Below are 15,164 nucleotides of genomic sequence, written 5' to 3'. Positions count from 1 at the left end.
CACCGAGGACTTCTTGGAAATCAAATCACTGCCAGCTTGGGTTGTGCAACGGCCGTGACTTTCATGCTTTTCGTTTTTTTGGGAGATCTCCCTGTGCATTTGGTTCCAGCTTGACACAGTACAGTACATTCATTCATTCACATCCGGCATGATTGAATTTGCTGAGCTCATTTGTGCACGCGCGCTCGTAGTTTGCAACAGAATCAATTAGTATATTAGCGTGCTGACGTACTACGCCAAGAGTGATATCGACTGACTGCTCACGAAACACACTGCTGACCATCATAAATAGGTCATGTGTAAACAAGCACGAAAGAGAGCATCCCTATTCAAAGATAGAATCCTGCAATCTATGCAGGTTAAACATTGACTTCAGCATGAAACAGACCAAGGATGCGACTGCCACCCGTGGTTGTTGATATGGATGAATTGGGTCCGATTATTTTGAAATGTAGTCTCAGTTACAGAATACGAATGTACATTTTTGTAAATACAAAAAAATGAAAGCCAATCTGAATACTTTTGGATACATTTTGGATATTTTTCAAAATCAGAGATTGGAAATTTTGTTCCCCAAATATCATTTTTTCTCTTGAAACTTCCTGAAAATGAAAATGCATTTAGAATATTCAGCTTTTGCACAATATGAGTGTCACTAGTTGAACCCATCCAACCTTTTTTTTCCTCAGCTTACTGAGAGGGAAACTTAACGCTAAAGTTTTTTGCCGATCACAGCGACTGCATGTGTCGCTTGCTCAAACTGCACCTGACAGACACATTCTTAAGCTGCACGTTTTTGAAGTTGCAGCGATGCCTGATATTCCCGGATATGAGGGCTGTATTGAAAGGACTGCTCCTGATTGAACCTTCCAGCTTGACTCAACGCTGTTCGTTTTACTTTCACCTCAAGGAGGAGAAGTGGGTCACCTGGCCCGTAGCCCTCAACCTCCACCATGTTCGCTGTGAGTTTTTTTTATCACATTATGTAACAATGATATTATGTATGTATTTCAACAGCTAACCTGCCACTCCATAACCAGTTACTTTCTATATAAGATGCGGGCCAAATGATCAACAGAGCCAAATAAAGCTTTATCATAAGGTGAGAAATGTGTGAGTTAAACATTTGGACCTCTGAGTCTATCGGACCTGAAACCGTCACATGGTTCACTGAAGTGACTTTTGCTGAGGTCACTGATGCTTTTCCTGGCTTTGTCTTTCCGGTTCTGACCCGAGCAAGTTAACCACAGTTAACCACTTCGGTCAGCGAAGACCAGCGTGGACACGTGGCCACGTTAGTTTAGGGGACAATAACACATATTCCTGTTCTGGAATTTCACAGTTACACACATTTAGTTACTCGTGGTTACACACATTTTGAATGCAAATAAGGTATTTTTTTATGAAGGAATTGGCTTATGATGAAAGTAAGACATTCCCTTTAAAGCCTTTGGGCTTCACTATCAAGGAAATTTCTGCCAGCAAGGCCATGTGCTGTTTTTAACCGCCTGTTGGGGCACTGTTGGACTAGTTTTTAGAGGACCATTGGTGTCCAGCAGAGAGGACAACCTGTGTGCTTCTAATCTGAAGATCGCATGACTCAAATAAAATAGGTTTCTAGGGTAAAACAATGGGAAATGATTAATCATTTGCAGCTTTATTTTACAGTTTGCTTTTCAGTTGAAGGGGATGTTTTATTGTCATTCTGTCAAAGACTGACCAACTGAATATGTATATTATATCATCACAAATTCTTTTCCTCCCCCACTCACATAACGTATTTGTGCATATGTTGCATAAGTATATTTGTAAATTTGTGCTAATTGTTGTACAAGAATTCACATTAGTCCATCGTAATTTCGAACAAAATGTTTATTCAAATCAAAAGGAAGAACTAGACAATAGTTTAAATCATTCAGAACATAGTATATTCATAGAATATCTATACACCGTCATGATTTACAGACAAAAAAAAGGACAGAAACAAACATACAAATGGAGAATGAAGAAAATTCAGAGAGTAATATTGCACTTTGTTTCTAAAATGATTCAGATCCCGTCTCTCGGGGTTATTTAAACTCTGAACACTTCAGTTCCTGCCTTTGATAGATCAGGAGTTTAGCTTAGTTTTGACACTGGACTACTCTGAGGCCCAAGCAAATGGACTATGGAATCGACCAACCTGAAACAAATATGTCAGCTTATTCATTAGCGTGTAGCTTGATTCACTTTCCCTAAGGTAAAATTCCAAACAAAGAACTGCAAACAAACATAACAGGATAGAACATGAGTCTGCTGTGGAGGGAGCACTTTGCTGTCCCATGTTACCTAAATGTTTCGCAGGAGCAGGGGGGGCAGGGTCGCTGGTCAACAGCTGCAGCCCCAGGCCTGGGGGGGGGGGGGGTCAGAGGTCAGGGAGACCAACTCAGAAAGGTTGCTTGTTAAACTAGAAAACAAACAATATCAATGCCCAGATATACATGGAAAAAAAATTGTTATCAGCTTCAGAAAATGAACACAATCGAGAAATCTGTCCAAGAAGTCTTTTTTCAAACACTTGCTCCTAAAGGACTTTTTTTACCTCTTCCCTTTTTGTCCTTCAGAAAAAAAACAAACACAGAAAGGTGTAAAACACACAAACATAAAAAGGAGAACAAGAGTTAACGTAGACACTGAAAGATGAAGAATCATGATCAGGTCTTTACTGAGTCAAGGCCACTAAGATAAGATCACTTTAATAATCTGCAGTTCGTTGATTACCGTCAGAAGCTCTATATTTAGTTGCCAGCTGGATCTCGATAAGAGCATGCATGCACACACGCACACACACACACAACACATACGAACTTGTGTAAGGTACGTTTAAATGTAAACTTAAAAAAAAAGGTTATTAATCTTCAAAAGATTAATAATAAGTTTACGTCCTACACATGTTTGTTTTTTCTCCAGACCTTCACCAGTGAATGCTTTTTATTTTTCTTATTTTCTTATCAAAAAAAGGCCTGCTTTGCTTTTTTTTTCCCCCTGACTATGTCAAACTACTGTTGCAGCTGGTCTTTTTGTTGTTGCTGAATGAGTTAGAAAACCAATGTATTACTCATGTCAACCTACCACTACTTGTTCTGACCAGCCTGAACAGAAGTTTAGCAACGTCCCCAGCTATTCATTTGTCCTGGGTTTGCCTCTTTAGTGCAGAAGCAGAGTCATTCCTCTATTTCCCCTCTTCTTTTTTTTATACATAGCATTTTGGCTTCACTGGTCTGGTAAAATCTAAATGTTGGTTGGTTGGTTGAACTGGGCAAGTGCAGCAGGACAAAAAAGGGAATGTGATTCATCTCAGAAAGCTGCCTTGCTTCTCTACAGGTCTATTCTCTCGTTCTGGTAGTTTAAAAAAAAAAAAAGAACTCTTCATTATATTTAACAGTGCAATTTAAAAGAAAACTAACATTTTTTTTTTCTCCAACCGTTTGGCAAGTGAGAAGACCACCTGAGACAGTGCTTTTTGGGCAGTTACACAAGCCTGGCTTGCCCTGAGATAGGGAGTAGAGGGGCTGCAGGCGATTAGGGTGAGGCGAGTCCCTCCACAATGCACCACCTTCTTTTCCACACACGAAAACCTTTTTCTCGTCAGCTACCATTTTAGTGGCAAAGGCAGCTCTGCAACCCTCCTAGTCCAAATCGAGAGCAACCACACAAGAGCTCAACACAAGAGCAGAATAATAGAACTAAACTTAAAAAGAGGAGGAAAGCCACACTTGGATCCAAGCTGAGGCAACATCTTAAAGAGCTTCCAGATGAAAATAAGTGTACTGCAGCTGTTGTAAAAGTCCAGTCTAGTTGTTATAAGTCACTGAGGAAATGTCATAAGGAGAGAAAGAACATTCTTAAACAGCTTAAAACCAATTCAGTGCATTGCTCTTGACCTTTGTAGTCTTCTTTTTTTTGTTTTTGTCCAAAAATTAAATCCTGTTCTCAGCATTGCAGAAGAAAGTCTTAACAATTAAGCCTGGAGTCTCATATTTTTAGTCTGGTGCATTACAAGGCTGAAACCAAACTATTAGTGATTATTTTTTTCCAATTCTCATCATTAAACGAAGCCACACAACTCAAATTAAGAAAAAAATGTGCAAAACAAAATCCCAAATGAGGCAGGAGGACCTAGTCTTTATCCGGTGAAGACTGCTGCCGCTGGAAAACTTTTCATTCATACAGACTATGGTGGTAAGAACATTGTTGTTGTTGTTGTTGTTGTTCTTCTCTCTCTGTTTTTCTGTGATTCGGCTGAAGTCTAGACACGATTCGCCCTGCCCTTTGTGTGGGGACCCATGTCCATATGAGCCATGAGTGCAGAAGAATCAAGGGTGAAAGAGAAGCTTGGCAGGGCGAGCCTCAGGGATTCTTCCTTTTCATCGTCAGTACTATCACCAGGGCTCACGCTACTAGCGGGGTAAATTTTTTTGTGATACAGACTGAATGTGTTCAACTGTACACATCCCACCCTCAGCAGGCGAACACAGGAAGGAAGCGACACCCACAAACTTGTAACTCCTGTTTCTCCCGCTGAGGGAAGACAGGAACAGATTTGTCCAACCCAACTCAACTGCGGGCATTTGTCCAAGATTTTGGTTGGTGGGTCGGATACTTTGTCTTTCTCCTGAAGTCAACAGCGTGGCGTGAACGTTGTCGTTGGAGAAAAATAAACAAAGCTGAACCTCGCTGAACAGGTTCCTGAAATCGGTCAGGGGAATTGCAGCGACGCACTTCAGCGTGTTGGACAAACGTCGAGCCTGCGCTCCTCTGTACGGCTGGCATGATCTGGGTTTGGATCGATCTGGAGAGGAGAAGGGAACAGAAGAAGATGCTTTTAGGAAACAAATAATGGACTTTGTAATTTACTTTGTAATATAAAGATAAACAATTGAAAATGTTTTGCTCTGTGGCCTTTGGTGTTTACCTCAGAGTACAGAGGGGGAGGCTGGAAGCGGAACTCGTGAATATAGGCGAAGAGAGGTCCATCCAGCTCCTCTCGGGCTGCTGGAGCATCGAGACTACTCTGCCTCTGCTCGTCTGTCACAATTTCTGCATAGCTAGGAGGAGCTGCAGTGGGAAGAGCAAGCAATGTGTCAGCATTCTTGGGACTTATATTTAAAATAGAAATTTGTATTTAATTCACTGCCATGAGATCCAACCTACCTTCTGGTCTCTCGGGCAGACCCATGCCCAGCCAGCTCATGCTGCACTGGCTACTGACGCTGGAGGTACGGGACCCAAAGGGATGGAGAGGGATGGTTCCAATGACCAGGGGCAAGTTCAGGGACAGGTTAATTGCCCCGGGTATGTCCACGTACACCTGAGCGCATAAACACAAAGACACCAGGGCAGGTTAGAGAATGCAAGTCATTCTGAGCATTACCAAATGTGCTGCAATGTAAAGGCTATTAGGGTTTATTTTTTAACCCTCTGCAAGATAAAAGCACAGTGGGCACTGCGGCCAGGGCTGCATGGGCTGTGCAGTAGCTCAACAAGATGTGGGTCAGTGTCTTGAGGCCGGTTGCTTATGCAAGGTAGAGCCCTCGCCTGGAGCCCGTCTGTTCTCAGGGTAAAGAGGTTATAAGCGCCTTCAAGGCAGGTGTTACCTCAGATATTCTGGGCTAATGCTCTTAGCTGCATGTGGTGATAACACCTGGTGCAATCCAAGCTGAGTCAGCCAGGTTATTAAGCAGAGGAGATATTGGGTGACCAGGAAGTATTGATTCTCTACTGATAGTGGCCCTGAGTTATGGTGATAACAAAAGGTAACTAATGGGAGGCAGAAACACCCAAGTCTCTATGCCAGAGATCTCTGGACAAAGGTGAGGTGGCATACACAGTAAGGCTGTACTCACCATGAGTGAGTACTCCACTCTGATGATGCTGCAGTCCAGGATGGAGGGCGAGACAGGCGGGATCTTCAGCATCTTGCCGCTCCACGTCTCCGTTTTGCCGGACGACAAGGACTCTCCCCGCAGGTTGGCCACCAGCTGCTTGACCTCCTTCATCTTCCCTTTGGCATAGAAGGTCTGTGTCTGGTAGATGGCTGCCTTTGGCACCACCATGCGGGACGAACAATTCTCAATCTCGGCAAAGATCTGGATTGACTCTCCTGCAGAGGTGCAGAGGGTAGAGGAGAGGTCAACTGAAGTTCCTCTACTTTTTAAAATCAGCAGGAATCTGCTTTATCCAGTGTGTAATTACTAATCAATGTAATGATCTGCAGAGTGTTATGCTTCCATGAACTTATCAGATTAATAGATGACTTATAAGGTTATCAGTTGCATTATTGATCATTGACTTTTTCTCACCTGGGGTGTATCCCTTCCTTTCAATTTTGGCACTTAGGGAAATAGGACCTGAGGTACAGAACCAACAGCAAAGCGTCTTGTCCTTTGTGCCGGCCTGTGGTGACTGAAGCAGAGAAAAAACATTAATATGTTGCCCAACACCATAAGGGAAAAAAAGTTTAAGAGCCAGTATATAAGACTCAGTCAGTATTTATCTTCCCACAATTCAGGGTGTGCAGTCAAAACCGCTGAAGATGTGAGACCAGGCATACTGGAAAACTGGATGTGTGAGATGAAAAATGTTTCCCCCTAACTAGGGAAAATTATATCCAGAGTAGGTCAGGATAAAGTTGTATTATCTTCGCACAATGACCCTGCCAGCTGAAAGTCATATTCAAAACCTAGCACTGCGTCCAAAGAGCTTACCAGCAATAGTGGAGTGTTGATGTCAATGTGCTCAAAGACTGTAAATTCTTTCTTGGTCTTCATGGGCAGGAGCCATGGTCTGTGAAGTTCTGCCTTTACCCAATAGCGCACACTGCCATGCTTCCCTTCGAAAGAGGTAGCCAGAGGTCTACAGGAAAGCGGAAGAGAAAGGGGAAAAGCAGAGTTACAATAAGTGCCAAAAGCTCACACGGTCTACAACTGAATGATGATGAAATTGATATTCAATCCTCATGAATAAAGTGTAATATTGAGACACTCACGTCTGTGGTAGCTCGAGGCTGAATGCATACTCATGTCTTCCTGAATGGATAGTGGTGAGTCCTTCCTCAGAGTTGTCATCGTCTGAAAAACAAGGAGGACAATATTCCAAACACATGTATACCATACCTGTGTAAAATGCTCTACGAAGGCATCTGAAAGTCATACCAAGGGTGGGGGGGAGGAAAAAAAAAAGAGAATAAACGGATTTTACTATTGAATCGCTGTCTGTAACAAAAGAATGAATGTAGTGAGAGGAGGCAAACCAATATTTAGAGCACAGCTAAGAAGTTGATTGTTTGGAGAGAAGAAGAAAAGGGTGCCAGAAAACTATGGATGGAAGGGGATGCTTTAGTGCGAACAAAGAACTACATCCCAAGAAAAAAAGCCCACGATGGCACACGCGATGGGGAATCTATAAACCAGGAGAGAGGGGAAACCTCACCGATAAAATTCTAATCTGCAGATAAACCCCTCTCGTTAACAAGGAATCCATTTTTCTCTTCCTGCTTTTCATGGACTAAAAAAACCCAGGATGCTCTCCTGTTGTGGGAAGGGAGGGCGTTCACAAATTTGAAAAAATATTCCAAAAAAGGAATTCATCTAAAATAACAAAATAATACAGAGTATGTATAATTTTTTATTATAACATAATGAGTGCAATGTGGAGAGCTGGGTGTGCTTCTGCCAGCTCAGCACTCCCTCCCCCTGGCAGCAGCAGCAGCAGCAGCAGTGTGGTAAACAAGTGCGGAGCTGTCAGTCAAGCGGCAGGAGGAGACCGGCCGAAACCGGTGCGAGCAGCTTCCCACAGCCGCGCTCTGCTCTCATTACGCATTCAGTGTGCGACGGCGCAGTCACTACTACTACCGACCGGCCCCGACCACCGGCTGCAGCAGCCTCATCCATTCACATCCCCATACTCCTTTTTTTTCTCTTCTCCTTTTTTTTTGTGTGAAAGACGTACAATGCATCTTCTCAATATAAACCTCACCCTGCAGATAATGAAGCTGCTCTGAAAAATTGGAATCAACAGCATTGACAGCTGGGCCAAAGCCAGACCAGTTCGCCTAATACAAATATTGCAGGCAATTGCGAACCACAAATGTGTCCATCTATTTTTATTTTATTTTTTCCCATTCATCCATCCATCCGAGTGTTACGATGTAGAATATGGATGAAAACACACTAGGCTCAAACCCCGATAAATCAAAATATACAAATGCAGCTGCTTACGTGAGGCGATTTTTTACAATCAAAACCGCCAAATATTCAATTAAATTAAAATATTACTGGTAATTAAGATGCCTCAAGCCCAATGCTGCCGAAAGTAAAGCCAAATGCTACGTTCCAGCAATGTACGTGTGCAAATAAAGTTTATATTCATAAGAAGAGCAGAAAGAGCTCAAGGGGACTTTTTTTAATGCATCGGATCAAACTACGGGACTCGGAACATTTCGCAGTTGCTTTCCTGATGAAAAAGTTGCAGGGTCCTCACTCTCTGCATGAAGGGTGATGTCATTGGCCACACATGAGCACCTCGGCCAATGAGACCCGCCAGGGGGCGGGGCCTTCGCTCTGCTCCCGCCCCCTCCCGGTCCAGTTTTCCGAACAGGATTGAACCGCTTTGAACAATGGGTGGAAACTTCAGAGAAGCTACAAAGAAACCCTCGATACGATGCGATTCTGCGGGGAAAATTCGCGACAGAGCTGCACACGCGTCGCCGCGAGTTCTCCGCCCGTCGCGCCGCGTCTCGAAAACGACGATGAACGTCGTTTTTCTAGTCGAAATGCAGTGAAAAACACGGACGCCCGAGCTGCTGTCATTCATTGACACCTTGACACAAACAAGTGACGATGGAGATGTACCCAGCCGATGTCTCCCAACATCTGTTTGCCAATACCAGCTCAACTATACTATGATATTAAAGTCATCAAACTGTTAACTGTGACTATTATACATCATGACTGTTACAGTCTGACCACAGCATCCTCCAGTGAACCTGATCCCCATCCAGCACAAAGAGCATCTCCCAATCACTTCCTCCAAAACTGCTCGGGAAAAATGAAACAAATGCACAAACTCTCACCTCTCCCGTGTCCAATCAAGATGTCTTTGTGATTCAGGTATTCCACTTCTTCTGTGTAATTTTGCGTGTAGGCAGTGTTGGAGCCTGCGTTTCTCGACTCAGTCCAGCGAACTTTTGCAAATCCTTTGGCGTGGATCTTGAGCGATTTCACGCGGATCTCTCCGGTGACCTCGATGATCACCCTCCCTGAGACGCAGTCCCCGCTGGAGAAGACGGGGACATTGCTGTCATTGAGACAGTCGTAGCTCACTGTGAAGCTCTTCACCTTTCCTAGCACCATGGTGGAAAGAGACAGGCTTGCAGGAACCTTGAAGTTAAAAAAAAAGAGCGTCTATGAAAAATAATCTCATAAGTAAAAAGGAAAATGGATGCAGCCTTTAGACACTGATCAGTATCTCTGCCCTGCAAAAAGCAGGAGGCACGATCAGTGGCTTCTTTGCGAGCAGTTCATTGAGATTGTGTGAAGGCTGAATAACAGCAGTGGATGCTGTTATCGTCCGCCTCTCCGCTCGGTCTCCAGTCAAAGACAAGGAAACCCCAGTTGCCCAGCGCACTTTAAACGACGGGCTGTGTGAAAAACAACCTCGGAGCGCATGCGCAGGCGTTTCGCAGCCCCCTCCTTCCGCCTTCTGGAACAAGGCAGAGTAAAGTGTGGCACACAGCTAGCTGACAAGTTTGGTCAGACAGCGCCTCCTCAGAAACTATTTGGGAGGGGTGGGGGGTTATGTCATGAAAATAAAACACCACTCAGATTGAGATTATGTGAATAAGACAGTTCAGTATCGTTCAGTGTCGTCTCGACTCCTGACGTCAAACCAAACGGTCTAATCAAACCAGCTGTCAAAGGCATGGCATCTATCATGATCAGAGGATGTTCGAAATGACTTAGCCTCCCTTGGTGAAAAAAAACAACCAATCAGAATTAAGTAAATTGCTGTTGTCAGGTAGAATTCTACGTCGAGTAGTCTAACTTTTCGACCAATCACAGAGCCGTCGATCGCTCCGCTGCGCTGGATCTGCTAGTGACATATGTGTATAGCTAACGGAGGGCCAAGGAGGATCTACTGCAATATATACTTGTCAATGAATAAATTGGAGATTAACATTCCAACACCAGCTGCAAATAAAAAAAATAACAATGGAAGACCCAACTCCGAAAACTAAATATAATTCAGAAGACGGCAGGTGGATCACGCTGCTCCGAAATGGATACATACTCGCGGGTGGATGGTTAGCAGGCTTGGCAGCCCGACTGTAGTGGGGATTCACTTAGAAAAACTACAAGGTGTGTGTTATGTGTGCGTGCGTGTGAGTGCGCGCGCGCAGGCATGTTGCACAGTCTGCCTCCTCGGTGAAATTACAGATAAACAGCTCTGATCCTCAAAACTCCATCTGGTGGACACCGAGGTTAAGGTGAGCTGCAAGTATCACCTGTTGAACATACAGACTATAATAAACTGTGCATAGATAACATGGTCGTTTACTCAGGTCCCTGTGTCATTTGGGTCATTTAAGTTTCCTTTCAGAAACAGCTTATTTATTTTTTTTAAACAACCAACAAAGTCATCGTTTGATTTTCATCTTAGGAAATCAAATGATGATGATGATGACACAACTTTCATGAATTAAAAGTTAATACTACCATAGTCAATGCCATTCATTTCTTACAGTTCTTGGCATTAACTGTAAGTAGGTGTATCATATCTGCCACCAGCGCCATTTGATGGTACATGCATAATTTGTATTCACACGTTGAACTATTTTAGCATTCACTCGCTGACAAAATGTTTCAATCCTCACGAACGCAAAGGCATTCATCTTTGTGAAGCTAATGAACAAATAATAATACAGCTGTGCTCATGGCAGAGCTGAATCAACAAAATTGTGCAACTTCTAAAAAAAATGAAAAAGATAAATGCTTCCCTCCAGAGGTTTCCCTTGGTCATTACATGTTAAATAAGAGGCCACTTGATTTATGCATCCATCTAATCACACTTTCCCCCACCTCTGAGATTAGTGTTTGAAATGATTGGTTGCAGTTGTGATGGGTGTTAAATATTTAGGTTTATAAAATGAGTCTCCTCTGAATATAATATGTATATATTTTTATGATCATCATTATTGGAGAACTGCTTAGTTTTAACAAAGGACTCTTATTTTGAAAACGTAACCGGGATGTTCATCGAAGTCGAAAGCAACCAGCAGGCACAGAGCGACTCATGTTTAAAGTCATTTTCCACTTTAAACAAGTCTCAGCTGCAAATCATCTGGTCTGCAGGAGGTGAAACGTTGCCATGAATATACTAGTACTGGCTATGATTTTACTGTTTCAATTTTGTGGTCAAAGTTTTTGCCAAAATGGAACCAAACCTAACATTGTGATGGTCATGAGCGATGCATTTGTAAGTATCCAAACTGAGTTAGATACTATGGTGCTTTATTACCGAGTAAGAACTGCAGTATGCTACTTGTTTATTTATTGGGCTTACAGCAGTATGAGAGAGCAGGCCTGAAACTTGTGGATATGTTTTGTATTTTTACATCCAATGTTAGATTTATTATCTGTCTCATATTGGCTTGTGGTCTAAATGTCAGTTCCCCTTTTTCTTGAGGATGGGCGATTGACCTTTGATCCTGGCAGCAGAGTTGTACAGCTGCCTTACATAAACTACCTCAGGCAGCTCGGTTCCACCTTCCTCAATGCATACACCAACTCTCCCATCTGCTGCCCTTCAAGAGCAGGTGAGTGACAGAGTCAAACCACCAAAACGCAGTGGAGAACGGACGCCGTGATGCTTGACACAGTCGTAGAGTTGGAATGATACGTGTATTTCAAATGTTTTTCTATCTTTGTTTACAGCAATGTGGAGCGGTCAGTTTGTTCACCTCACCCAGTCCTGGAACAACTACAAGTGCCTTGATGCAAATGCATCCACATGGATGGATTTACTGGAGGCAAAGGGATATATTACCAAGATGATGGGCAAGCTGGACTATACCTCAGGGAGTCACTCTGTCAGGTAGGCAGAGGCTGTCAGGGAAGTAAAGTAGAGCCTGTATCCTTGATAAGTGTGTTTTTTAGGTAAGAAAACAGATTCACTAACCTTTTCTTATTCCCCAAACTAGGATAAATATAACACAAACACACCCATATATACAAAAGAAATGTATATTTATGGCAACCCACTGTATGAGTAATAATCCCTAGCAGACTGTGTATGTGGGCAGCTATTTTCCAGAACATTGTGAATCCTCTTTTTGATGCCTGTTCTCACATGTTGCTTTCCACTTCCCATGCTTGTGCTGCTCCCTGCATCTTGTTGGGGGTTGTATGTGTCCGCGCTTGTGAAACTACCGCAGTAATCGAGTTGAGGCCTGGACACGAGATGTTCATTTGCTCCTGCGCCAAGAGGGCCGGCCAGTTACGCGACTTGTTGGGAACATGTCAACAGTAAGGATCATGAGAAAAGACTGGGAAAACACGGACAAGGCTACACAGTGGATCCACCAAACTGCTGCATCCTCACAACGGCCGTTTGCTCTTTACCTTGGCCTAAATTTACCCCACCCCTATAAAACTGAATCCCTGGGGCCCACAGCAGGAGGATCCACCTTCCTCACCTCACCACACTGGCTCACAAAGGCATGCTTTATTTACCTCTAATATTTGAATGCTCTCGGTCTTGTCGCACAATCACACTGTATTGTTTGATTTTTATTGTTTTAAATCACTGAGGAATCCCAATTCCTTGTTTCACACACAGGTGTCTTCTGATCTCATCTCTGCTCCTAAATGGCTGCCCATGGATGCCATGCACCCTGTCGATTACTACTCCACCTTCACCAAAAACTGCAGTGGTGATTTCACAGAGGACGAGGTCAAAAGCATTCGGGCCTTCTATTATGCCATGTGTGCCGAAGCTGATGCCATGCTGGGTTAGTTGAAGGCAGTAATTCACCGGGGGTTAGTTCAACCGAGAGAGACTTGTGGATTAGACTGTTGGGATAACTGATGAAACAGACCAAACCTGCAAGGAGCTTTTTTTTCACAGATCAAAATGTGCGCTACAGCAGGTAGCTTGATTTGAGCTGTTTCAGTTATACTAATAGATCAAATTTGTGCAAAAATTGCACTGAATGTCTTAAGCTGTAAAACTTCTTGAATTAGGAAAAAATGTTAAATGCTTTTTTATAGGCACGGTGATACGAAAGTGTCATGTAAGTAAGCTGTATTTCCTCTGTTCCCCCATGACAGTGATCACCCATTTATTTAAAAGGACCAAGAAAACCCACATGCTTTGTGCAGCAGTGGTCTGTTCTCTTTAAAGATCTGCAATGACCATTTTTATTATATTAGCTTTTTCGCCATTCATTTCTGACTCAGAGATTCTTATCATGTCAAAATACCAAAGGCATTTTAAAGCCTTTATAAAATTATCTTGAATTTAGTGAGCTGTGAGATCTTGTTAACTGCCATCTCATCAGGTTGCTACTCTTTGAATTATGTATTTTGAGTAAACATCCAGCAGAGGCTCAGTGCTTACTCTGTGTCTCCCACACCTTCTCTCTCACCAGGCCAGGTGATTTCAGCCCTGAGAGAAACTGGGCTGCTTAACAACACTGTTGTGATCTTTACGGCCGACCATGGAGAGCTGGCCATGGAGCACCGGCAGTTTTATAAGATGTCAATGTTTGAGGGCAGTTCCCACGTTCCCCTGCTGATCATGGGGCCTGGGCTGATGCCTGGCCAACAGATCAACCAGCTTGTGTCTTTGGTTGATCTCTATCCTACTGTGCTGGGTAAGAAAGGAGACAGAAAACAAAGTATTAAAATGTCTATTAAAGATTATAAATCATTGGCGTCTTAGGCCAGAATAAAAGCATTACCATTGTCAAGGCTGATACTGTCTTCCGACTGTCTGCAAAAGCAACAGAATAAATGTACTAGTAGATAAAGATTTTGATATTTTAACTTGACATGATATACTTGTGTGTTTTACAGACATTGCTGGTATTCCACCAGAAGGTAACCTCAGTGGACACTCCCTCTTTCCTCTGCTGTTCAAGTCTAGTGCTTTTCCCAAGAAGCAACATCCAGACTGGGTACTGAGTGAATATCATGGTTGTAATGTCAATGCCTCTACCTACATGCTGAGAAGTGGGAAGTGGAAATACATCACCTATTCGGATGGCCTGAGTGTCCCTCCCCAGCTTTTTGGTGAGCTCTTATGGCTTTCAGAAAACTAAAGGTCACTCAACCCTATTATGCTCTAATTAGGAAACCATTGAAGCCCTTTAAATTGACTGTTCTTCGTTTCTTTTTTGCAGACCTTACGCTGGACAAGGAAGAGCTTCACAATGTGGTTCTCAAGTTCCCCGAGGTGACGGTGCATCTGGACAAGCTGCTGCGCAGCATCGTAGACTACCCAAAAGTCTCAACAGCGGTCCATCTCTATAATAAAAAGGCATTTGGGGCCTGGAGAGATAGTCTGGGCAGAAACTACAGCCAGGTCATTGCTAATCTCAGGTGGCATGTCGATTGGCAAAAAGATGTGTCTGCCAATGAGCGAGCTATTGACAGGTGGCTTCATGGTTTATCGTGATGGTGTCATTTCCAGACCACCTGAGGGCTCAACAAAGCACTCTGTCTTTTAAAAAGGGCCTAAAAACCTTTATTTTTAAACAAGTATTCACCTAAATTTTGTATTTCCTCTTCTACCGATGTTTTTTCTTTTTAAACCTTTTTTAAATATTTTTCTGGATCTTGTTTTTACTCTATGGCACTTTGAGATTGCTTTTACTAATGAAAACTGCTCTATAAATAAAATGTATCATTATTATTATTATTTATTTATTTCATGAGCTGGATTTGCACTTTGATTTAAGACTCTTAAATCCCTTCTTCTATTGTTTTCATCTTTCATTATTTAAATAAATACATATTTTGTTCACATTTATTGTTTTAGTCATTTTTTTCCGGTCTTGAGTTCACGTTTTATTCATCAGCCTTTGCTTCCTGCACACTCTCAAGTGGACCAAACGGCAAGTCATC

General features: G+C 42.9%; 2 protein-coding genes across 3 annotated transcripts; one reads left to right on the top strand and one right to left on the bottom strand.

Moving 5' to 3' along the window:
* Positions 1-1,854: 1,854 nt before the first annotated feature.
* Positions 1,855-9,790, bottom strand: arrdc3a (arrestin domain containing 3a). Its single transcript, XM_035638746.2, has 8 exons — positions 9,113-9,790; positions 7,028-7,109; positions 6,747-6,894; positions 6,342-6,444; positions 5,886-6,142; positions 5,194-5,350; positions 4,955-5,097; positions 1,855-4,831 (listed from the first exon to the last, which is right to left on the bottom strand). The coding sequence occupies exons 1-8, from the start codon at positions 9,390-9,392 to the stop codon at positions 4,763-4,765; spliced, it is 1,239 nt and encodes a 412-aa protein (XP_035494639.1). The 5' UTR covers positions 9,393-9,790; the 3' UTR covers positions 1,855-4,762.
* Positions 9,791-10,157: 367 nt separating this feature from the next.
* Positions 10,158-15,065, top strand: arsk (arylsulfatase family, member K). Of its 2 annotated transcripts, none has more exons than XM_047328901.1 (8): positions 10,158-10,525; positions 11,725-11,854; positions 11,973-12,132; positions 12,473-12,755; positions 12,877-13,048; positions 13,688-13,912; positions 14,115-14,330; positions 14,441-15,065. In XM_047328901.1, the coding sequence occupies exons 3-8, from the start codon at positions 11,975-11,977 to the stop codon at positions 14,713-14,715; spliced, it is 1,329 nt and encodes a 442-aa protein (XP_047184857.1). In that variant the 5' UTR covers positions 10,158-10,525; positions 11,725-11,854; positions 11,973-11,974; the 3' UTR covers positions 14,716-15,065. The 2 variants fall into 2 exon arrangements, with proteins under 2 accessions (XP_047184857.1, XP_035494638.2); XM_035638745.2 differs by lacking the exon at positions 10,158-10,525 and adding an exon at positions 10,643-11,514.
* The last annotated feature ends 99 nt before the right edge of the window (positions 15,066-15,164 follow it).

The sequence above is a fragment of the Scophthalmus maximus genome, chromosome 19 (assembly GCF_022379125.1).
Source record: "Scophthalmus maximus strain ysfricsl-2021 chromosome 19, ASM2237912v1, whole genome shotgun sequence".
In the NCBI taxonomy this organism is placed as follows: domain Eukaryota; kingdom Metazoa; phylum Chordata; class Actinopteri; order Pleuronectiformes; family Scophthalmidae; genus Scophthalmus; species Scophthalmus maximus.
This window is presented reverse-complemented; position numbering and strand designations above follow the sequence as displayed.

Coding starts and splice junctions, on each gene's coding strand:
- arsk (XM_035638745.2), top strand. CDS start 11,407: ATGAATATACTAGTACTGGCTATGATTTTACTGTTTCAATTTTGTGGT. Junction 12,133..12,472: donor TCAGGGAGTCACTCTGTCAG/GTAGGCAGAGGC, acceptor AAACTACCGCAG/TAATCGAGTTGAGGCCTGGA. Junction 13,049..13,687: donor CGAAGCTGATGCCATGCTGG/GTTAGTTGAAGG, acceptor CTCTCTCACCAG/GCCAGGTGATTTCAGCCCTG.
- arrdc3a (XM_035638746.2), bottom strand. CDS start 9,392: ATGGTGCTAGGAAAGGTGAAGAGCTTCACAGTGAGCTACGACTGTCTC. Junction 6,143..6,341: donor AAGGAAGGGATACACCCCAG/GTGAGAAAAAGT, acceptor GCACCTCTGCAG/GAGAGTCAATCCAGATCTTT. Junction 4,832..4,954: donor CTCCCCCTCTGTACTCTGAG/GTAAACACCAAA, acceptor TCTCCTCTCCAG/ATCGATCCAAACCCAGATCA.